Source organism: Myripristis murdjan, chromosome 7 (genome assembly GCF_902150065.1).
Source record: "Myripristis murdjan chromosome 7, fMyrMur1.1, whole genome shotgun sequence".
Classification (NCBI taxonomy): Eukaryota; Metazoa; Chordata; class Actinopteri; order Holocentriformes; family Holocentridae; genus Myripristis; species Myripristis murdjan.
The window spans coordinates 14,075,189-14,100,580 of NC_043986.1; the positions used below are offsets into that span (position 1 = coordinate 14,075,189).

General features: G+C 40.2%; 1 protein-coding gene across 1 annotated transcript in view; it reads left to right on the forward strand.

The window, feature by feature from the left end:
• The window catches only part of cntn3a.1 (contactin 3a, tandem duplicate 1), a 79,216-nt gene that overhangs the window by 44,316 nt on the left and 9,508 nt on the right, over positions 1–25,392 (forward strand). The window contains exons 9-13 of the mRNA XM_030055735.1: positions 3,536–3,675; positions 10,240–10,369; positions 11,428–11,578; positions 18,843–18,970; positions 22,331–22,506. Coding sequence (XP_029911595.1) covers positions 3,536–3,675; positions 10,240–10,369; positions 11,428–11,578; positions 18,843–18,970; positions 22,331–22,506 — 725 coding nt within the window. The remainder of the gene's footprint in view (positions 1–3,535; positions 3,676–10,239; positions 10,370–11,427; positions 11,579–18,842; positions 18,971–22,330; positions 22,507–25,392) is intronic.

The window sequence follows — 25,392 nt, forward strand, 5'->3', positions numbered from 1 at the left end:
GAGGTTTATTCATAAATTTACTGTGGTGGTGATTAGTGCAGCGGAATCACATTACCATGACGTTAATGTCAGGTGTGTCCCAGGCAAAAGCCAATGAGAGTGAACATGTTAATGAGCTTATACATATTTAACGCCTACCATAATCAGTTGTGCTTGGAAAGCAAACTGTCAGAAAGAGTAAAAAAGAAGAAATTTTTGCCAGTAGAAGTTCATGTAAGAGAGGTGGTTTTGTCACACAATCTGGGATTTTCTTCCTCAAGTAAATCACCATCTTCCTCATTCATTCCCACTGCAATTGCAGTGTTCACCATGGTCAAGTCAAAGTGATTTGGGGAGTGACATTTAATAAAAAGGCCAACTAATGAACCATTAATAATAATATAAATTTGTCCATTACCATGCCATCGTTACTGTTACTGTTATTGTTATTATTATTATTATTAGTAGTAGTAGTAGTAGTAGTATTCTGTATAAATCCACGTTTCCAACGACAGCTTTAGACCCTGGTATCAGTTTAGGTCTGTCTTTTATCAGTGGATATAGTTTTAATGTATTACTTATTAACTGGAGTAATGCCCAGCTTCAATTAATCTCTTGAAGTAATCTCCAATAATGAACTGAACACGTGCTTTTATGAATTGTTTACGTGATATTCATATGAGAGAAGCAGGTGGTCATGCCAAAATAGCGGAAGCAGTAACACTCAGGTGGTAAACCCCTTTTATTATGAATGAGGGGAATGGCTACTGCTACGGCAGTGTGCACTTATGCAGTGTTAAAACTGACGGTGCCTTTTATGAATACAGGCCAGAGAGCTTTACCAAATCCGCTTTCAGATTTATTTTAGAAAAAAAAAAACCCTCTAAGGGTCACTCTGACCAGGTATAAACTAAAAATCTTACCTTATAAAAGTGTATTTTTTTGAGGGGGGGTGGGGAGGGGTGGTTCTTCCCTCCTGACAGAAGCTATATTTGTTGTCATGCATTCTGTAGCTTTTATTAGGACCCATATATAACCGCATCATATCGTGGGATGTGGTAGTAAATTAAACTATTACCAATAGTTCATTCGTGACAAGCTCTTTATTGTGCCAGAGGCTAACATGGGGCTATAGTGCACACAGATTTATACTGCCCTTCAGATAGAAGTGATTTTTTTTTTTCCCCTCTACCAATACTGGACTCACGGCCCATTTTCTGCGAAAGCTTTTAATGGCCCTTGATGAAGAATTTTTATGGTTTCTCTCCCCATTATTTGACTGTTTATGCATTGATGATGTCTGCCCACAAGGCCCTGTAGGGATGGGCGTGATCGAAATCATCAAATACAGATTCTTTTCTCCTCAGAAGGAGGATGCCTTTGATATGATAATAAAGTTTTTTCTGTTGTTTGTTTTTTTTCCCACTAACTGTGGGTAGGATGAACGCTCCCAGTACCTATAGATAGGCTGAGGACTAAACATGCCTCAGTATAAAGATAAGTGCCTGTCCAAAGAGCAGTACAGCATCAACAGTAACGGAGCTTGACGACCTACAAGCTGTAAAACAGAAGAAGGTGTGATATAGTCATTTTATAAACAAGATCATGACTTTTCAACCTTTCCATTTCAAACAAGCAGCACTGTAGCTATCAGCCTTGGTACTGAGTCACATGGCCTCTACACTTCCCCTTCACTGTAGTCGTGTGGGAGTTATGTTTCTCCTTGTAAGCTTTAAGTCCTGTCTCTTCTCAAAGCCCAGTCGACTGGCTGGACGCCAGGTGATAAAAATCTGTAATCTCATTTTAAAGTCCCATAGACGGCAGCTTGTGCGACATCCATCAAGACTATGGAGGAATAGGAGAATCAATATGGGGATGTGGTGTTTGCGACACCCAACCAATGCTAGCACAGGAACAATAAGGGGTGGCCTCTCTTTCGATTTCCCACTTAATTGCCCTTGCTTGGTCCCAAGGGATTTATGAAATTAGATCATGTTTTAGCAGTTGAATGCATTTGAATGCGCTTGTGGAAGATCAGATTGACTCGGTAAAGATGCTACTTGCATCATGCTTTCCCTTCCATTATCTTATCTCTGGAGGTCTCATTTGTAATATTGCTGGCTGGATGTCATCTGGTATTTGTTTAGTGAAATATTTTCAATTCAGTATTGCTTGTTCACTTCCCAATACATTTGTCATACCATTTCCTCCTCTAAACAAAATGTAGAAAGGATGGAAGGAAGAGGGCTTGTTTTTCAATAATATAATATTATCCCAATGCTCATAGGGGCCTGCAGAGCAGAGTTTTTCTCATTATAGGCTTTTAAATGTTAATTGAATGAGTCAGAATTTGTCTTTGCCAAGACACATACACTTTAGGCAGTGTATTGAGCAAGACACTTTTACAGAAGATAAGAAAATAAAAAGAGAAATAATCAACAGGAAATACCTAAGGTCTTTTTGAAAACACTGTTGTTGTCTTTACACTTCAATATTTTTATATCATCTAGTGGTTTCATTATTTGGCCTTTTAAGTTCAGTACACATACAAAAAAAAACTGTTTTTTAAAAAAGACAGCATGTTCAGAGCAGGACAAGACAGTATATGAAATCCTTAAGAAACACAAATGAAAACATACCATAAAACAATTTTGAGTTCATTCTGGGATGATGGGAGCATATCATAAGTGACTGAAACATGCAGGTCCACTCATAATACTGTGATTTAGTTGGCATGGTGGCCTAGTCGAGGGAGAGACCATTGTAGTTGGAGAGGAAAACGTGGGTTCAATTCCCAGTTGCTACCGCCTACACGGATGCTCCTCTTTAACCTGCACTCTGACCTCCTTGGAGGAGGGTCAGGTGAAAAGAGAATTTCAATCAAGAAAAATAAATCACAGTTTTATTATTACATTATTATAATGATACAGGCAGTAAGACAGAACCACTCGCCCACCCTATTCCCCTTGACCCTAGCAGGACATACTGTACAATATTTATGTGGGTGTCTCAAAAATGCCATAAATCTCCTCACTCTGTCGCCACAGATAAGGCACTTGTCATTTATGTGACACCAGTACCACTGTCATAAATACACATTTTCTATCTGGATTTTGGATGTTTCAAAAGACAAACAAGGAGCATGCCTGCATTGTAAAGAAATACAGACCTTTGATTCTGAGCATTTTGAAAGACATGTTACGCTCCGTAAATCATGTTCTTGTGAAATACTTGTGTATGTATTATGATCTCTAGATATTTCACTAACTTATCTGTCAGCTTTTAATTTGAAAGGAAACGCTTTCAACAGATGGCTATTGAACCTACCTCATATTAACCGTCAACAGTTGTTTTCATTTGTACATTTTTCACACAGAGGTCAACTTTGGGTTAATGGGAAATGGATTGATGATTTATGTGCTTGGATACTTCATTAATGAACAACTTGCCCGCTCGGTTGATTTCATTGATTTGTACTATTTCTGTAACTTACCGCTAATCCTTAACCACCGGTGTGATGTTGAGGTGTTAATTTACACGGCATGTGACCTCACAGCTCCTCCCCATCTGATCGAGAAGCCTCAGGATGCCCAGAAGCCCATTGATGACACCCTGGTGTGGGAGTGCAAGGCCAACGCCAAGCCCAAGCCTTCGTACCGCTGGCTGAAGAACGGAGACCCCCTGGATCCCATGGAGGTAAGACAAGTTTGACACCTGTAAACTAATTTTTGGTGGTTTGGGCACAAAAAAACAACACCCATCCAGACCAGCTGTATTGGGGTGAAGGGAGACGGGGAAGATTGTGCAGGATTTAAACTTCACCAAATCACACAGAAACATAGAATCTCAATGGATAGGTTACCCTATAGGGATAAGGGGAAAATACTGCTGTTTTTGGGTACACTACCCCATTAAAAACTTTACAGGAGAGACTTCCTTAAAGTCATTATTGGTAGGAAGAGGCCTCCTGCAGCAGCTTATAAACAATAATCCTTCCATTTATTTGTGTAAGACCAAGGCATTAGTCTTTAAACTTTTATCACACTCAGTCTGATAAAGGATGTCATGACCATGGCCACCATTACATGAGGACTGCGGAAAGTTGCAAAATGTTGTGCATTTAAATATAACCGAGGGTGCCATACCTCTTGGTCTGCATTTCAAAATGGGCCCAGAACAGTGAACAGTGTTTCATGTGTGAGAAGTGTAAGTGGTGGTTTGGATTTAATGTTTACATTCCCGGGTCGTCAGTTCCAGTTCACGTAAAGAATGCACTTTGTGTAACTGCACTGTTTGCTGGTTTCATTTTGCTTAGAAACAAATAATGGTTACAATTCAGAGGCTCGTGCTTGGCAAGAACATGACACTTTGAAATTGCTGCATTTGCCTGGGACTAAATTTGGCATCAAAAAGTGTGTGTTTGTGTGTGTGTGTGTGTGTGTGTGTGTGTGTGTGTGTGTGTGTGTGTGTGTGTGTGTGTTGTGGGAGGGTGTTTGTGTGTGTTTTGCAACAGAGCCAAAGTGATGCCATTTTCTGCCTGTCATCAACTAGGGACTGTGTTGATAATCTCGTGCTCAATCTATCCTATCCTGCTCTCAATTTTACCATTAAGTCTCTTCTCTCTGGGGAGGGTGAAACATGCCTTATCATCTAAAATGCATTTCACATTTATGCAGTTTTGCTTGTTTTGTGTTACTATGTTGCGCGAGTGAGTGTGCTCTTTGCCTTAAGGAAATGGCTCCAGTGAATCACAGCCACTGATAGTGTCAGTGTTGGGATTGGGTAATGAGGCCTAAACTGGGTTGTTGCTGTTGTTGTTGGACATTGCGTTAAATGGGGCAGGTGGTGTTAGTTTTCTGTAACTTGGATTGAGGGCTGAGATAAGATACAGAATCTGGGGCACTTTAATTAGAGTTGAATCAAAATGCACACCCAGTGTAGAAGATTAAAGAACTGCACTCAATACTGTATGGCGTGATGACACAGAAAAAGGTACGCACAAATTCTGTATGAGCAGCGAGACAAATTTCTCTTGTTAAAAAAAGGCATCATTGTCGCGAAGATTTCAATTTTCAGTCCATCGTCAGTGTCGGTTACTTAGTTAATTTTGAAGGGCCGATGAAAGGTCACATCCTCTATTTGCCACACAGCCTTAATCGAGTGAAACCCTTATCACTCCACCTGTGCATCTCCACTATTGATTTGTAAATAACATTTTAAAAATTCCTTTGGCGGGTGGCCAAGGTAACATATTCTCCGTACATGTGGCTATATTAATGAGGTGGGGTGTTACCATTTTCAAAATGCCACCGTCAACCGCGGCAACAGTAAATCAATTTCCAAACCCAAAGGTCAGCGATGTAGAGAGAGAGAGAGAGAAGGAGAGGAAGGCCAAGGGGGCCATTTGTTATTCCTCATTAGAATGGATCAGCCCTCCTCCTACTCCCCTCTCTCTCTCTTTCTGTCTCGCTCTCGCTCTCTCTTCTTCTCTGTCTCACACTCTTTCTCTTTCTTCTGCACTCTTTTCTTCCTTCCCCTGTTCCCGCCCTCATTTTGGGCTCCCTCCAAGGGAATTAAATGGCGTCGAGGAGGCCTGTCACTTCAAAATGTCACCCCAGTGAAACAAGGACCCACTCACGCTTGTATTTTTCCACTCCACCGCCAACCCCCCCCCCTTCAGTTATATACATGAGTGTGTTTTTGAGATTTTTTTTTACACTTGACCTCCAAAGTCAGGGACATGACTTTTCAGGAGTAGCTGTTGTTTCAGCACACAATCGACGCACCTATTAGCATCAGAAGTAGGATCATTACATCACCGGGAAACCACAGAGGGTGCGCGACTTGCCTTTGCACATCTCAACTTGAAACAGTGTAGATATCAGAGGAGAGTCAAGTGTAATTAATGGCAGCCATAAAGCAGTCGAATGCCACCATTTGTCTCCGGTGCTAAAGAGATTATGATAGAGCCCCCACTGAGTCTCTGAGGGTTTTATAACTGGGCAGTGGGTACAGAATAGTGTAGTGTGGCACCAACCCATGCACTTATACAGATCTCTTTCATCTCTTGCATCCCCTTGGGCCCATGCACTGCATAACCTAAAAAGGACCATCTATCTTCTATTCACAGTTTTTCTCTCTCGCTCTTTCTATCTCTGTCTGTCTCTCTCTCTCGCTCTCTCTCCCTCTCCCTTGAACACACATATAAGCATCCAGTTCCAACCTAGGGAGTTGTTGTGTTCCTTTTGGAAAGTGCTGCATACATCCACACCCAGGACCCCCTCTGGCAGTGGCTGTAGCACCAGGTCAGATGTTTGCCCGATGATGACTGGGCCTTAGAAAGTGCCCTATTTGAAGTTCTTCAGTAGGGTCACTGACTGATGTTAAGGGACAGTCCTTGTCTTTTCAAGTGGCACTGCTGTAATGATTTCAGACAACAGACAGACTGGCGGCGGGACCCTCTGGACTGCTCTGTCAATGACATTAAAAGGGCCGGCTGCACTCAATGGGAAAGATCAAGGACGTGAACAATGAGTGATGCCACACATAAATTGACACTACTATAAAAAGGGAACAGAAAGCAGTGCCAATCCTCGTAAAGGTCAAAAGGAGCACTGGGAGAAGAGAAACTTCGCTCAGACTGTGTTATTATTGTGCTGTGCATAGGCATATTCAAGATTACATGCATTTTTTGAACAAAAGACTGCACATACTAAACTGCGTTTGCTTTAATACATTACACTGTACCATATTTGGAAGAGCACTAAGATAGCATGTCTGGCTTATTCCTGATTAATTCTACAGAGACTTGATTTCAACCACCGTTTTATAATGTCTCAGTGCTATGTTAAGCAGAGGGGGGTTACATCTACTCACCACGGGCCTATTAAGACCGCAGAAAATTAGCAGTGTTTCAATTATCAACGCCCCTGAGGAGACGAAAAGTGTGGCTAAAGCTTGAATTAGATCAGGCCATTCATCAGAACCAACACAGTTGACATAGTAGTACTTAAAATGTCCATATATAGCCCTAATTACCTACCTCAAAGCAGTTTTAGTCCAGCATCTCAGATTATAACTTATTTAGCATTGCTAAAACAGTAATTAGGCTGTTTGTACATCTTTCTAAGAAAAAGCGCACATACATATCTTTTACATAAGGCGTAGTGGCCAACCAGATGAAAGAAACCAAACCTAGAGTGTCTGATTTGTTGCCACGTATTACTGGCTCAATTTTTTGTTCAAATCACTAGATAAAGAAAATCTATACAAAAAAAAAAAAAAAAAAAAACAAGAAAAAAAAAACACAAGAAACAAACACAAACACGCAAACAACACAAAACATCTGCTGAGGTGTCACGACTACAGTAAAATTTTGATCAAGGATAAGTTAGTTTTTGTGTAGCTAAGGTCACTTAGCACATTTTCACCCCTACAAACACTCTAAATTAATCTAAATGCTCCAGATGGACTCAGCTCCTCCAAATTAGGCAGGTGTGAAAACACCATTGGAATAAAAAGGCTGATCTAATACCTTGGAAACAATCTAATTTACAGTGGCCCTATTCCAGTCTATTAACCTGTGTACTGACCTGTGGAAAAATATTGTAGGAAGACGATAATGCCCCAGGGCCGTCTTCCTCTGAGGGTGGGTGAACTCAGCCATGCATCATGGCCAAGAGGGTTGCTATATACTTTCCCTCGCCTCGATGTCATCCCTCCTCCGCTGACAAGACAGGGACGGCAGAGACAGATGATCTGACCACATGACGGCTCCACGGTAAGCGGAAATGATGCAGCTGTTGTCAGCACCACCATGGACAATTCTTCAGGTTTGGCGGAAACTGTCAGGGAGGAGAGACTGTAATGGTTGTGTCCAGTTGTGTGCACTGACAGGCGATACGCAGCGCACAGCTACAGTGGGATTCACATAGCAGTTGATTTTGTGCTATAGGGACAGACCAGCCGGCAAACCCCTGTCAAAACAGAGGTTCACTCACTGGCTTCTGAAGGCGTTTCAGAAGCTTGTGTATCGGGGGGCAGAGACCCTCTAGCAGCTGTACACATGCATCCTACAGAGTGTAGCAAGGTGGGTGTGGGTGTGTTCAGCATTGATTTTTTTTTTTTTTTTGGCTGAAACAGAGCAGATCTCAATCCAGCTCAATCCTCAATCGTGTGTCTGAGAAATACTAATTTAGCACCAGAGTGCTGAAAAGTTAGTTCAGTGTTTACTTCAGTGGCTATGGGATATTAGTATCAGCCATAATCTGCACTCGGGTATGTCTTCTTCCATTGGACTGAATACACTCCTAAGGTCGGGAGTCAGCAGTGTTGAAATTACTGGACAGTACAGGAAATGACTCGGAGTTGGCGCTTTGCTTCTGAAGTGTCTCTGGTCTGGGTGTTTCTGTGGGTCTGTGCTCACTTCTGGGGCACAGGACGTGGCTTGAGGACGTTGTGAGAGGACTCTTCATTGAGTTGGTCAGCTGGACACGAGTGATAAGCACTGAGATGGGATGCAGCATGAGGTTAGCTCCCTTTGCAGTGGTAATAGATGAGAGGGGCTCTGACCCTGACTGATGGTGTGTGCGTTATGATAGTCAATCAGGTCCCTGCATGGCAAGTTGTCAGCGTAACATGTGGCTGAAGCAGAGGGTGCTGAAGGCAGAGGGCAGAGGCCATCAGAGGCTCCATCTGTGATCCGAGAACGAGAGTTACCACCCAAAACTGTTGTTTTCTTTACTGGAATTGTGCCTCGTTGTGTGTCGCCCATGTCTTTCAAGTAATATTGAAACTTTTACCGTATGATCTGCAAATCCAGACTAAAGATTGTTTATTTGTTGGTTTGTTAACTAGGTCGTTAGTTTAATTCTATCATCTATCTCTATTGATCAGCACTTTAACCTGAATACATTCAGACTATTGTTTCTCTTGCTTTTTTTCTTGGTCCTTTTTCATTTTGGATTTAACTTCTGCTGTTTGCCCTCCAATATTATGCGGAAAAAAATTTTGAATGTAAGAAAGTTAGGAAAGTTTGGAGTTTCATGTTTATTAATGTATGTGGGCCCTGAAACATAAACACCAAGGAGGACAACACTGCATAATCCCTGCCTTGTTAAGCAGAATGCTGAAGCAATGCAGAGCATAAATGTCTGCTGCAACGTTTAATGACTTTGTTTCTTTTATTTGCACCCAATGCATGACAAGAGTATTCACACCAAAATTGTCTTGATGATTAGTTGTATTAGCAGATTGTCTTAACCACCAGGTTTGTTGAGGGAGTATGTTGGATAGATATATTTTTTTTTTACAAAAGGCATTTTAAATGACTGGAAGGTCACTCTTAGATTTAAAAAGGAAATGAGCAAAGTTAACACACATCTGAAGTTTTTTGCACTGTTAATTGATATTGACTTCACCAGTGATGAACACTGCCTACACAACCTACTTACTTTGGAAAATGCTAATTACTTTACAGAGTTTCAAATTTGTCACTGCTCTCCTGGAACCATCATGTGTATCTGGTTATAATTTTCCATTATGCTACTTTAGTCATTCTGCAAAATGTCCTTATCTGACGGGAGATTGCCAACTCACTGCTGCAAGTTTGCTGTATCCATCTACATACCACCTACAAACCTGGAGAACAAACTAATGCTCTGGGGGAACAGTGACAAATTTGAAACTCTGAATATGTCTCGGAAAAACATTGTAAAAAGAATGCTGCAGTTGTGAGGAATGAAAACTCAAGTGCAAAATCATGTTTGCTGAAATTTAAATTTTCTCAGCCTATCAAACATTCAAAACGTCGTTTCAATCTTGAAAAAGCTTTTTATTAGATTTCAAGCTTTCACACACAGAGTTGCACACTTTCAAAGGTTTTTTTTAAAGTTCAGTTTTTTTTACTTAGTGTTGGCATACGCACTGGAAATAACTTCACAGACAGAATTGATTGGTACCAATTCTCTTGTCAGATATTGGGTAAAGTTACCAACAGTCAAGCTCCCGAAAAGTTTGTGTAGTCCTTAGAGAAGCATGCAGAAACACAATAGTGAAAATCTTGATGTGGTGTGAACCTTGACCAGTGTTTAGGCATATTTTTTGCCTGAGGCGACCGCTGTACTGCTTCCTGCTGACGGTTAACATTGTCTGACCCTGTAGAGTACATTTTGTCAGGATGTTATTGCAGCTTCCTTTTTGACTGGGTGGTCTAAAATGTTTGTGTATGTGTTTGTATGTGTGTGTGTGTCTATTTTGCAGGACAGAGTTCAGGTGAATAATGGAGTGCTGACCATCAGTAGCTTGAAGCTGGCTGACATCGGCATGTACCAGTGTGTGGCAGAGAACAAGCACGGCCGAATTTTCACCAACACTGAGCTCAGAGTGATAGGTAAGAAATATAATAGACGGAGCTGCTCTCAAGTCTTTATCATGTGGAAGTGAAGGTGTTGGTATTAGTATTCGTTGTAGCCCTCTTTATTTTTTGTATTCAGGAACACCACATGGCCTGTGTCATGACTATAAAAGAACACCTTATTCTGAACTGCATGTTTTGAATCATCACACCAACAAAATAATATATTCGTCAGAACTTTGGCAATTCAAGGTGTTTTACTGTGACCCAGCAAAACAGGGACTTACTCAAACCAGCATCTTGGAAAGTTACGGCAACGGCAGTATCTGTCGTCCTGTTAGGATCAGAAGAAATGGTGGCGTTTTGCATTCAGTGTCAAGGAATTATTGTGAGGCATTAAGTGTTTGTGTGTGCATACATGTGTGTGCACGTGTGCGGTTGTGTGCGCATGTGCACATGCACGCCTCAGCAGGTGCTCAGCCTTGTCACTGGTGCCAGGATGCGTGCTGGCTTTGAAGAGCATTCTGCTGAGTCGGTGTGCATACAAAGGAGCTCCAGACGACGGTATCTTTGTAATTAAGGCCTAAAGGAGCAGCAACAAAGCCGCCCTCTCATTTTACATCCTCTCATTTTTGTTTGGGAGACCCACAGCTTAATTCTTGATGCATAATGCCTGTCAAGAAGAAGTGCATGGCATTGGAAAATCCACACTCCTTCAGTGAAAATTTTGATGATGAACCATGTCTGCTCTCTCAGTGTGTGGACTATGTGTGTGTTTGTACGTGAATTTCTGTGTGCGTGCGCGCATGTGTGTGTACAAATGTATTTGTGTTTGTGTTCATAGACAAGGATGTGAAAGCCGACCTACCTAATGGATGTAGTGACCTGCATGTTTTTAGGATGCTCCTCTGCTCTATCTTCCCTCAATAGCGCTACCCCCTCATCTCTCTCTTTTTCTCTGCTCTCTCTGCCTGTAAATTGAACCTCATCTCTCACTCTCAGTCTGTCTCTCTCTCTCTCTCTCACTCTTTATTCTTCCCCTCTCCCTCACACTGAACACTGTATACCTGTCTCCTCTCTCTCTCGGCTAACAGCCATTGCTCCAGACTTTTCCCAGAACCTGTTGAAGGCACAAACCCTGGCCCGACAGGGTGGCGACGTGCTGATTGAATGCAAACCCAAGATGTCTCCACGCGGCATGATTTCCTGGAGGAAGGGGAAGGAGGCCCTGAGAGAGAGCCACAGGTACTAGTTTTTTCTTGTGTGTTTCCTGTGTGGATTATGTCTGGCATGACACTGCAATGAGTTAAAAAGCAGAGATTGTTTAGGTCCAAAACTTTAATTGCAATCTGCTTTTCCACCAGCTAGTATTCTCTACTTGTTATTCATAGTGACAAACTGAAGGGGGACAGAGCCACAGTGTGACACAATACAATTTGAATTGCATAAAATCCTCTGCAGCCCAACACTTTCTCTAGCTATCTGCCTTTCTTTCCCCAACTCTGTTGTTCTTTGCTCTCTTGGTCATGCTCAGAGCTTGTTTCTCCACTGTTTATTTAAGGTAATTGGCTATTCCTAGACTGCAGCACATGGATCAATGCACTGATCCATCAGCTCATTAGCACCATGTAAGGGCCAGAGGGTTGTTAGGGCACAATTCTGACTATGATCCAGGCTGCTATCGAGACATGGAAGAGGCAAACGCAATCCCCAAAAGGAATAATCAATCGGTAGCCAATGACCATTTTCTGTCTTCGTCCACGACAACAGTGGTTTCACTAGAAAAACTACCTGAACACCTTGTTTTAGTAGAAATGTCAGTTGTGGAGCAGCGCAGTGCCTCTGTGTGCTGGCTAGGAGAAAAAAATAAAGTTAATCAGACAGGAAAGGCACATTCGTCTTGGCAGAGGTGATGCCGGTCAAAGTAGCTGTGGGTTGAACAGTGAAAAAAATGATCAAATCGTGTTATTTGCACGCTCACATGGCAACTGGCAGACAGATACGGTAAACACCATGAACTACATGACCTTTTCCGTATTTATACCTGTAACATGTGAAATGGGCATGCAATATTTCTTTTTCAAACACATGCATACATGAGGCACATTATGAGAAGTACCATTGTGCTTTTCGATTTCCTGATTCTGAACTTTAAATTATTGATTATATTCACCTCTCTCATTGGGAAATGGAAAACTCAGCAAGCTGATATTGGGCAGTAGGAATCATGATCAGTAATCATGATCTACTGTATTGTGGATAGATAGATAGATTGAAAGATAAAATCCAAACATTACATTCACAGTAAAACAAATAAATTGCATCAGTATAAAAAGCCAGTTTAACATGATTAACAGCTGTAAGCCTATGAGTCACCTAAAGGTGTTCAATACAAATTTGACAGCTGCTTGGACAAAAGACCTTTTTAATTGTGCAGCAGAACAGTGAGGCATCATTAGTCCTTCATTTAATGAACTTCTAAGACCATTACAAAACACCATGTAATGGATGGCCTTCATAATGCAGGACCATCTGCAGCTTGACCCTTGTTCTCTTTTCAAGAGTCACCACAAGTGCATTTTGCACAAGCATACCTAGGCAAGTTTTGAAAATTACAGGTGAGAACATTAGCAGACGAATGGTACATTCACACCTCTCGTGTTTGGCCGATTTTAATTGGACCGCATGGTGTTTTCACTCTGTTTGTTTGGAGAAGGTTGAACACACATTTGAACAAACAGGCGAACTGTGTGTCTGTCTGAAAAGACTCATTCTGGTTCCAAGTGAACAACAGCACAGTTTGTTACAAGTGAGAATGCAGTCTGACCTAATGATCTGGGGCAAATCAATATAAAATGTATTTTGACACATAAAGCTACTTGCTACACAGAGCTAGAGCTAGAACTAGAGCCAGAGATAGTGCCACCAAAATGAGTCAGGGACAAATGTGGGGTAACCCTGAGGTGAGAACTTTTCTAGAAATATGGGCCGAAGACAATAATTTATGTTTGCTTGTGAAAACGTGAAAAGGTTCCATTGTTCTGGTATTGTTCTGTTGGTGGAATACACTGTGGTCTGCAACTGCACCTTCCCTCATACAATTGCTGTCCAATAGATGAACAACCTGTTGGACCACATGGAATATGTGAAGAAATTTTGGTTGGCTTAAAACTGGGTCCTCTGAACAGCAACCAAAAGTAATGAATAATGCAACAAAGTACCATCTTCACACCTGACTCCGACCAAAGCAAGCGAACAATATGTTTGACATTGCCCTTATTCAAGTATGCTTTACATCAACATCTAATTGTACACAACAATGTGCACTCTATACAGGACTCTCCTTGGTGCAACAGTTTCCACTTTCCGTTTGATAACATCTTTATTTGTGCAGCCATGCGCCAGCAGGAGGCAAGGCACACCTGCTGCTACATGCGGCGAGATAGTGGGAGTCCAAATTTCTCATTTGATCTGGGATTAATTGTTCAACGGGCTCAGCAGCTTTTCCACACCCTCCCTCCGGGATATCTATCTTCGCCACAGTGGGGGTGCAGAAGGTTTCGCTGTGTCTCGCCTCCCCCAGCCCATACAATATGTTAGGGAAACTATAAAGGTGAGAACAGGGTGGAGCAAAACTGATTTCCTGATGCCAATGCAAGGCTGAGACATCTTGGTTAACATTTTGTTGAGGGAGGAGCAGCAGTATCAGCACCAGATTATGTGCTGCCTGCTGAATGTTAGCCCTGACTTGCAGATTTACCATCCGCTTAAGCACTAAAAGAGAAGTGCATCCCACAACGTACACATGCTTAAATCATTCCAAGTCTGTGATTTGGACTTTTTTCCGATTTCGCTTACAGTAATGTACAGCATAAATGATGCACATTAAAAAAGGAGTTCCCCATTTGGGGTTTGATGTTACAGCCCTGCCCTGTAGTGGGAGAGCTGCATATGAGATGTTGGGGTTTAAAATTATTGAATCATCTCATGCAAACCAATTCCCCTGTTCCAGGCTCTTTAGCATTTACATTCCTCCATATCGAGATGGGGCTGCTACCAGTGCTATTACAGGAGTGGCACAGCACTAATCCATCCCACTGGCTCTACTAAAATACCCGTAATTCCTTCTAATCTTCCAGGGATAATGTTTTCAAGAATCTGGAGCAGAGGAGAACAAATCAACTAAGAACAAGGCGGGATCTGATTAGTTAATGAAATCATGTGGCGGTGATAGCTTCAGCAGTCCATATCCTAGGCATGTATAACAGGATAGTCTCGTAACAGGATTGCGGTGCTCTTACACACGGAGCTGTAAGGTTAACGTAATGTGCTTACCATAATTTAATTTTAGTGCTGACCGCTGCCAACAGCTGTAAAATGGATATAGGAAATAGCTCTTACAATATTGGCATTAAATTGAACCACTGTTTGTAAGATTGTTATGCTAATCTGTATGTGTTGTTTCATCTTGTCAAGTAAATCCATTTATATTCCTGCCACTAAAAATGGTCAAGAGCTTTCTGGACATAGTGCCAGTCCAGAAAGTGCACCGCCAACAAGTGAGATGAACAGACCTTTGTGTTTCATTCTGTATTCTTTTTGAAGTGCTCGTGAATACTACAGAAATACACTGAGTTTATTATGCAATCCTTTTTAAGTGGTTAGAAGAATGTTTTTCATTTACGGTCACTTAGTTTTTTGTTGTACCACAGAGATACAAGCCAGGGGTTTTAGATTACAGCCAGTAGCTCACTTTAACACCAGCCAATAAGGCCGAAGAAGAGTGCTTGTTTACTATATATCTCACCCCGAGGCTTTTATGTACCTCACAAATTTCCCCAACACCTTAATTGCTCCGGAGAACCCTATGAGGGGAAAAAAGAACAAAGAGAAGGCATGTTAGTGAGGAAAAAGCCCCCTCTCTCCATCTTTATCTTGTTCCATTTCCTCCTACCTTTGATAAGGAGGAAATCTGACATTGGCTACTGCACAGTTTAATGCCAAGTCTTATCCGTGTGACATCTCATATCCATAACTCTTTATTATGGTCCATTACAAAGGAGGCCTTCAGCTCCGTTGGGAGAATATACTTCCTGCTCCTCAGGGAAGGGACACTCTAGAAGGGGCTAATGTATTTTAATTCTTCCAGCCTTGTAGGCTTAACGGGTCATTTTTGCTCATCTTGGAAGGTCCAGGCTGCCTCCAAGTGATCTTTTTAGGAAGGAATGTATAAGTTCTTCTCTAAAAGCAGTTAATGTGTTTGAAACTTTGGCTCAACCCTTTCACACCCATGTGTGGAGTTTAGATGATGAGAGGGGAGCTTAAAATGAGGATTTACAGGGATATACATTTTTCAGCGGGCTAATTCATCTCCAAGGACACAAGTATGTCAAGAAAATTCCTCCTAAAACTAGCCCATAGGTGATTTGGTCAGTATTACACATATCATTCCTTAGGAAACTGTTTTCTCTTCACGTTGAGAGAAATTCCAACACGTGGCAATGATCATGCATCATCAGTCTTCCTTTGTATATTTATCATACTGTCTACCAATTATGCCATTGCATCAGAATATAATTCTGCCAATTGCTTTATACGGCATAAACACCATCTGTGCTCATGAATCTTAATGGTCACTGCTTGTTTATAATAAACTTTGATAAGGCCAGGCCAAATTAATTAATAGCTCAACAAGCAATGACAATCGTGTTGGTTTTAGGGTATTTATTTTTAATAATGTGATATGTAATTGAACCCGTAGGGAAATTCTTCTTTTGCTTGCTCTTCTCCAGGGAGGTTGGAGTTGGGAGGGATTTAGTGTTGCTCAAGGACATTTCAGCAGAGCAGATTCTTGCTTGAAAGATGGGCTCTATAACAACTAGACCACCTTGCCTCCCTTATTATTTATTTATTTTTTTTTTCAATTCTCCAGAGATATACAAAAGGGATTGCATGATGATCAAGAGCAGGGATTCACCCTTATTGACTTACATTGCTATTTCTCCATTATCACTTCGTTGAGGGTTGTCAGGCCAACCACTACTGCAGTCATGGTACCAGTGGAATCAATGATTGTGTCAGCTGGATAATGGAAATATTTTTATTAAGGATGCACTTTAAGGCTCCTTGGGACAAGATTGATTACCTCGTGTTATTACTGAGAGAGAACAAGGACAATGAAGTCCTTGATATGTATAAAAAAATGAAAGACAAGATGTCCATCATGATCAAACACATGAACTCTGGGGATGAATAATAAATAAATCAGTGATGCACGCTGGCTTTAGTGATATTTGATAATGTCTTGTCAAAACAAAGCCTTTGAACTTAATGGCTATTTTGCATTATCAGCTCATTGAAGACCTCAATGCTGCAGATTTTGTCTCTCAATAAACCCTGTGGCCAGTTTTTCACTGAGGCCAGGACTGTTTCATTGGCACCAAGATAAATAATGTGAATCAAATCTTTTAATAAAAAGCTTTTTTTTCTTGCATACTCCATTCAGTTTTGACCCTGTCATTCATTTCAAGTTAACAAAATACTTGGCTGTACCCGGTTTGTGAGGATCTCACCAAACCATTTAAATGTGTTTTTCCTTTCACTGTCTATCCTTGACTCCACTCAAAATGGAATGAAAGAACTGGACAAAAAATGAAAGCTATATGCAGATTTCTTTAGTGTGATTAGTCTGAATCTTTTGTGCAAATACTGCCTGTACACTCTATAATCACGGCCTGCTTTGTGCCTGCATATGTTTAAAATCTCAACCACAAGAAAAAATTACATCCCTGGAGCAGGTGACATGAATATTTCTAATGTTTATTTTTTCATCTGGGAAGTTTGTTATTTGTAAGTATTTATGATAGGTGACTGACAAATTCATGATTTCTAGTAAGTGGTTGAAGCATTACTGTGTATTGCTTTGGGTTTGAAATGTGTACATTTTAACAAAATGTTAAGAACCAGTATGTATCAGATAAAATTTGTTGGGCTTGAATGATGATGGTGATAGCATCTTAATGAGCTGGAAACCCTTGTGCATTGTATTGTAGAAGTTCGACCTATTTTTAGTACCCAGCAACAAGGCAGATAGGTGGAGTTTGTTTCTCGAGAGGTGAAAACGTTGCTGACATTTACAAGACGGCATTGCATTTAATTCAAGAACTGGTAGGACTGGATCTTCACCTTTGAAGTGCCTTGTTGGGTTCACCTCAATGTACAGACACATTCCAGTAGTGTTGAGTGATGCATGAATATTGTTGTGATGATTATTATCGTATACACAGAAAAATAAAGGTGCCAACTGGAATGTAATGTCATAGGAGAACCTTTTCTGGTTCCACAAAGAACATTTCAGACCACAGTATTTCCTTACATGGTTCAAAGGAGCCTCAATCAGCCATTAAAATAAATTGAAGAACCGGCAATGGCTCATCAAAGAGGAGAGGAGAGAAAAGAGACATTATTATTATATTATTATTATTATGTCACATTAACTCTCAGATGTATCTGAGAGTTAATTGCTTAGTCTGAATAAATCACATTTATTCAGATCATAAATAAATAGCTGTGGAGCTTAGCAATCATTTTGTGTCATTATGCACGAATACAACATGTAATAAATGTGATGATTTTCATATTGCCACAAATATTAGGGCTTATGTTCCATTTTCCTGCAGTTCTCAACAATACTTTTGAAGAGTAAGGCGTGAAAATCCCAAGTTTCTTAAACATCAGCCAGGGGAAATAATCAGTCACCCTACAATTCAATTATATCGGTATAGGTTAACCCCTGGTGTGCTGATTATGTGCATTATTTGTAACACTACCAACTGCCAATGACCAATCAAATCTCTGAATAAGGACAGGTGCGTTGGAGAAACTATGGTAACATTCAGTGCTCCAGTGTATCCAAACTGAAATGTCTTTGAAAGCAGATGGTAAAGCGAATATGCAGTGATACACATACCTCATTTTTTAAAATGTATTAATACAAACTAGTTTTTTTTTGTTTTGTTTTGTTTTGTTTTTTTGTCTGTTTGTTTTTTTTTTTTAAATACAAATCCCAAACTTTGCATAGAATGGTGTATGTGCCTTCATTTTGTGCATATGTAGCATTTATACATGAGCCTCAAAAAGTGTTGAAGAAACTGATCAAGATGGGACCTTGCCCCTGCACAGTCATCTTGCGCTGGTCTTATCGGGTAAAGTGCTGAGAAATCAAATCGTAGCTCTTCAAGCTAAGGTTCTAGTTCAGTCTCACCAAAGTATATGCAGCCAATTAAAATTCCCTGAGATAAACCTCAGTCTCGAGTTTTAATGTTGGATGTTGGATTTGCTCATTTAGAATGGCTTTTTAGTCACTTATACACTCAGAATAGATATTCAGTGACAGCCACCCAGACTTCCACAAGTAGAACTGTATTTCGGTTCAGGATTATTAGCCTAATTGTAAAGCACTGTCAACTGACCTAATGTGATGATGAATTCCCTTTTTTTTCTCTTCCAGAGTTACTGTGTTGGATAATGGAAGTCTACGGATTGCCAATGTTACAAAAATGGATGCTGGAGTCTACACGTGTGTAGCCAGAAACCAATTTGGAGTAGCGAGCAGTGCTGGCAGTCTTTTGGTTAAAGGTAAGCCATCGTTCTTTTCTTGGCTTGGCTTTAATCATCAGCCACTGATGGTTTCAACAGAGGGTGGAAATTGCCTATGCGCTGTGTGTTATGGGTTTCAGGAATGGGATGGGTTGTTTTTTGTCAAAACTTTGGTGTTAATCCAGTGGAAAAGCAGGCTTCATGCAAGCTCTGTTATTCAGTCATTGTAATACACTAACATCCATCTGCATCACGGGAGCTGTGAGAGACAACTGACCACTGCTGGATCTCAGATTAGCCGTCATAAACCTTACTGTACACTGCATGAACACACAGTGAAGTCAACAGACTGAAGAGCCGTGTATTTGCTACTGTAAAGACAAGCATCCTTGTTACCTGACTGCAACACAGTGCAATTAGTTGATTGGCCATAGCCGGAGGAAGCGGGACTTCAGGCACACTGCATTCCTGTGCCTCAATGTTTAATTCATGCTTTTTGTATGATGGCTAATAGCCATGCTCAGTTTGTTTAAGATTTCAATCCATTTAAATCACATGCTTCTGCAAGGCAATGAATTTTCTAGGCCTTTCTAAAGAGCAGAGTCAACAGCAGCGCTCTATTAAAATGCCTTTTGGTCATTCCTCTTCAGAAATTTTTGAATTGCAAATTCGTTGGTATAGAAGCCCATTTTTTCTCCACAGCTTCTTTGCATATATCAGTTGGCCTATCACACATATGTGTATATTTAAAGCTAATATTTGAAGGTTATATTCATGAAATTCCAACAGTGCCTTTTTGAAGAAGTTGATACCCACCACCGGTTTATCCCAGGTGTTTTATTCAGGGATAACTGAGATTCAGGTGCACTCTTTTTTTTTTTTTTTAAACAATATATTTATTATTTTACATTAAACCAGACAATAGCAAAAGCAAAAAAAAAAAGAACAAATTATACACAATAATTACAACAACAAAAAAATAAATCACACACATACAGAAAGAAAACACACACAAAAAAGAAAAAAAAAAAAAACAGAAACAAAAACAAAATAAAAAGCTATGCAACATCCTCCAGCATTATATAGAGAGCCACATCAGTTTGAGGTACTTCCATTGTCATCATCTCTATTCATGTCCAACACATCAACATCCCTTAAGTAATTAGTGAAAGGTCCCCAAACTTTATCATACATTTCAATTTTCTTATTCAAAATATAGGTTATCCTTTCTATAGCGCAACAACTGCTCATTTCTCTAAGCCACTGACCCACCCATGGTCTTTGATTTTTCTTCCATGATAAAGCAATTGAGCGTTTTGCTTGGAGTAGACACATATCTATAAGAGCTATTTTACTTTTTGGTATGACTAGGGTGTTAGGATATAAGCCCAAAATAAAGAGTTTTGGATCTAAAGGCAGCTTTACATTTAGCATTTTATGAATGATTTGCAAAATCTCATTCCAAAATGCTGCAATTTCTGGGCAATCCCACATACAGTGGAAAAGTGTGCCTTTAGATTGCTCACATTTAATGCAAATATCCAAGATATTGTCATTGAACCTGTGTAATTTAACTGGTGTTATATAAATCAGCCAATTATATTGTAACAATCTTAACCTGGTATTTGCGGTTTGACTATGTGCTTCAGCACATATCACACCCCAGTCATCCACTGAAATATCCTCCTGAAGAGTGCACCCTGGAAAAGTGCACTCTTTAAGTCACAGCAGTTTAGACTTCTGACACTCACGCATATCTCAACATCCAAGCTATTCCTAATCATGTGGAAACTTTAAAATGCATCCACTCTTTGATCTGATCTATACAGGATGCACAGTGCCATGAGGTTGTTGGACATTGATAATAATAAATCACTTTAACAACGTCACAACAAATCAATGCCAGCATGGCCATTTGCAACATAAAGGAATAGAACTGAACTAGAAACTGATTCAGCAATTTTTAAAAAATAAATAGCCATTTTGATAAGTCATTCAGTCTCAAATTCAGTGTTTTTTCTTAAAACAAGTGTAACAGTCGGCCAGTGGGATGAGATGATCCAACTTATTTCTAATGCAGTTTCACTTGTTTCAGGAATTTTGTCAAGGAAGAAATTTAAATATGTTGACACAAGGCAGAATTTCAGATCAGCTCACAGGATTAAAGAAAATGATGATTCAAAAAAAAAAAAAAAAAAAAAAGATCTGGAAACATATTTCATCCCACTGGTAGATTATATCACAATACAAGATTTTAAAACTGAATGCGAGACTAAATGATTTGTTGAGATGGAATTTTTTTTGCACTGTAATATATATATATATATATATATATATATATATATATATATTTTTTTTTTTTTTTTTTTTTTTTTTTTTAACAAGACAGTGGCATAAATACAATTGGCATCTTCTCAAGTGCACAGTGCATCTAAAGTAGTGTACTTTAACAGCTTATTCCAAAGATGAATGTGAGTTGCCATACTGAGAAATACTGAGAAAGAGTGCACTGCACTGGGAGTAAGGATGCCAGTTTGTGATTTTCCCTCTTAACGGGAAATGAGTGTGACAGCTTTGCAATAGGATGCGGAAAGTTTTGCCCCTCTCTCTCTCTCTCTGCAATCTGGTGCCAAACTTTCCTAAGACTCACCTGGAATGCATTGCCACGACCAGTCAGTTCTCCTTAGGGGGTGTGAGATAAACAAGCTTGCTTGTTTTGACAGAGCCGAATATAGACCTTTACTCTCCCTGACATGCTGTGTTGGCTTGCTTGTCCATTAGATGCTTATGACATGCATGCATAATTCACAGTGGACTGGTGTATGGGCCTCTCAGCCTGTGCTATATTCTCTGCACTGCACTGCTGTTGAATTAGACACCCAACCGAGACAGACCAAAGATTATGTTGATGTGCCCCACGCTGAGGTTGAAATAGGATGGCTTTTTGTCTCGGCACAAACAGAGCCAAATTATAGACTTGAATCTGACCTGTGGAAATGGCAGAGTTTTTTTTTTTTTTTTTTTTTTTTTTCCTTTTTCTCCTCTTCCCTGCGGTTGTTTAGCGATATATCACATCTTGCCCCATTGTATGGAACCTGCAGAGAGTGATGCGATATAAACTCACCTGCAGAATCAAAAGTAATATATTCTGAAACCTATTATTAATTCTTGGTTAATATCGAGGAGTACATTTGACAAAAGCTGTTTGTGAGAGTGACACTTTTTTTAAAGCTATTTTTCAGTGTTGGCTGAGCGTTTTTTTAAAGCAGCTGAAATAAGTAGGTAATTATTCATGCCACAGCAGAAAGCCTGAGGTGAAGTCTTCATCTTTGGTGTAAGGGGAAAGGCTCTCTGCTGGTTTTATGGTCTCCTTTGTAACTTGCTGCTCTGTGTTCCCAGAGCCGACCGTGATCACCAGCCCAGCGGGGCATCTGGACGTGACAGTGGGTGAGAGCATTGTGCTGCCCTGCCAGGTATCTCATGACCCCACGCTGGACCTCAAGTTCACCTGGTTCTTCAATGAGCAGCTCATCCACTTTGGAACCCATGGGGGCTATTTCGAAAAAGTTGGCAGTGTAAGTGTTTTCCTGTCTTTCATCACTGTGTTGTATTAAAGCCACATTTCTCTAGCGAGTACCTCTGAAGTCACAACCTCTGCGATACTCAGAAGGGATTCTTTGTACAATCAACAGCAGTTTACTCACATCATATTGTACTATTAATGATTTTAAAATAATAGCTTTAAGTAGCATTTTTAACAATGCGAGGCTAATGAGCACCATTAAAATAACAATCAACACATTTACCTTTTATTTCACTACAGCTCACTTTCAGCTGCATCTTCCAAGAAGCCGCGTAGTGAATCCTTATTCATTATGAATCATATCAAATGAGTCTTTTTTTTTTTTTTTTAATTAACAAGAGGGCTCTGTGTTTGCCTGTTCTGCTTGTTGATAACACCTCCTCCATTGACAAAAGCAGCGCCCAAGGAATTCATGATTCAATGCTCAGCCATGCATTACATTTGATCATCTAGCACCGAATATATTTCTCTTTTAATTAGGAAAAGCAATTATAAGGTCCTGGTTTCTTTATCACCTCCAGTTGATTCTGCATTCGCTGTGATCATGAACAGCAACGAGGGCTTTTTAATTGTGTTTAGCTCCACAGTTCATTTGAGCACTTGACTCCCCCGCACCATACACTTGACATGATGCTGACATGTTGTGGTAGGGAAACTTGTGACATATTAATTGTGATCAGTCATTATGTAGTTTAATTCAACTTTCATTATCTTGTGGAGGCTAAAATAGTGTACCAGTAATTTGTGTTCAAGCTGAGATTTTGTTGGGATTTTTTTCTTTCTTTTAGATGAAACTATGGCAACAGATATGCTTTTCAGTATAAATGACTAAGCAGGCGAAGTTCTGCTGTGAACTGTTTGAAAGAGAATGGGGCTTAAATGTAACATGCCATAGCACTGAGTCATTGGCTTTTAAGGTGCAGACATAATCATAATGCAGCTGCCAGCCAACCACTGCTCCTCCTAAGTGTGCCAATCCCAGTGTCTGATTCTCCGTCTTACTCTTAGACAATGTTAAAAAGAAATGTTCTCTTAATGTGCAACTCTATTTCTTTGTTACAAATACAGGTGAAACGGCACATGTCAAAAGAAATCAGCCACTGAAGAAAATGGGCTCTTGATCCTGCACACTCTGTGAAGCGAATCACATCATTTTGGGGAGGCAGAATCACATATACATTGGAATAATATAATAAAACATTTTAACTTATTATGAAGTAACGAGTTCACCGAGCATTATGCTATTACTCAGTTTGAGTGGGGGGTAAAAGTACATTTGAATGATTTTGTTCAATTAGAAACCATGTCTGGCTGCTGTTATTTTCAAATTCAGCAGCAGAACGATAGCACAGGGCAGAATTACTGTAACCCTCCACTTAAACCCTCCAGCAACATCGTTGAGATCTGCTATATGAGAGCATGGGAGACAAGCACTGCGCTATGTGGATACCACTGTACATGCCTGTGGCAATATTTACTGCACTGTGGTGTGCCAAAAGGGAAGAGATGCAACACAGAAGCAGCCTTTTCTTCAGGCTACCCCAGGAAACTGAGCTCTCACAAAGTGTTAAGGTTAATGTTCAGTACCCTTGGCTTCATGAAAAAGCCTGGTAGTCTAATATTGAAAGCCCCATTCCAATTTTTGCTACTGCATGTGTCCATGTGGTAAGAGAATGCCAGGAATTCATCCTATTTGATGGCATTATTGAATGACTGCAACCAATATTTCCTAATCTTCACAGTTTCTACATCTCTACCCTACATCAGGTTTATAACTTTTTGCAGCTGTATAAAAGAGGATCGCATATTGGACTGCATGCTCCTTGGTTTGTTATCGGGCTTATTGTTACCACCGGTGCTGCAGGCATGCTACTGTAACAGCTGTGAATGGTGGTGTTTTATGTAACAGTTAGAGCATGTGTTAGTGTCCATCTGGAAAAACTATTTTCATGAAACTACAGGACATTTTAAAGTGAGTTGGAGTTTTCACTAAAAAGGTGCTGTACTCCATTCTGAGCAAAGCAAGTATAAGCTAGAGCAGGCTGCCGAATATTTCAGGTCCAACTTACCCGGAAACTCAGCCTCTTCAGCTTCAGGTCACCAAATTACTCCAGACTGGGAAATGAAAAGCCCCGTGTTGTAGGTCACAACCGTTTACATCAGGATGCCTAAAACATCCAATGTCCAAGCCCATCACCACAGTTTCAACACCACAGACCCTGGCTCATAAACAGGGTACCTGGCTTGTGACTCGCCACAAATCCACACTTTCACTTTACACATGTTGTGGAGTTATGCAACATTGCAGTTAACATCTTGCTTAATACGATTCACTGTAACTAATCTCTGTCAATAAATCATGTCAAAAGTAAACCAGCTGTAACGTTGAGCTAATGCATTTTAATACAAACTGTAAACACAGCCATGGTGTTGCATAGTTCTTGCAGCAGGGTAAGATATGCACAGAAATGATGCACTATGACAACAGTATGGACACAGAGTGCCAGGGACTTCTTAGTTCCAATCCCAAACACACAAACTTTGAATATTTCCATTTTGGAGGACTTTTTAAAGTCTTGCTTAATTTATAAGGCAAACTTAATGTTCTTTCTTCTGCTGTATATAACATTTACCAATCTGAGGCATCTGTGGCTGAACTCGTCCCCAGTTAAAACATTTTAATGATGTCAGGGGTCTCCAAAGAGGAAATGGCAAGTAGCAGCTGAATGTTTATTTCTCTAAAAATGTCCCTCGGTACATATCAAAGTAACTATTGAGTCTTGTTCTGTTTCACAGTCCCTTATTTCCATAGATAAGACATAAACTTAGCATCAGCTGTAACTTTAAAGTTCAAGGCTAATAATGCATTAGGCATTGA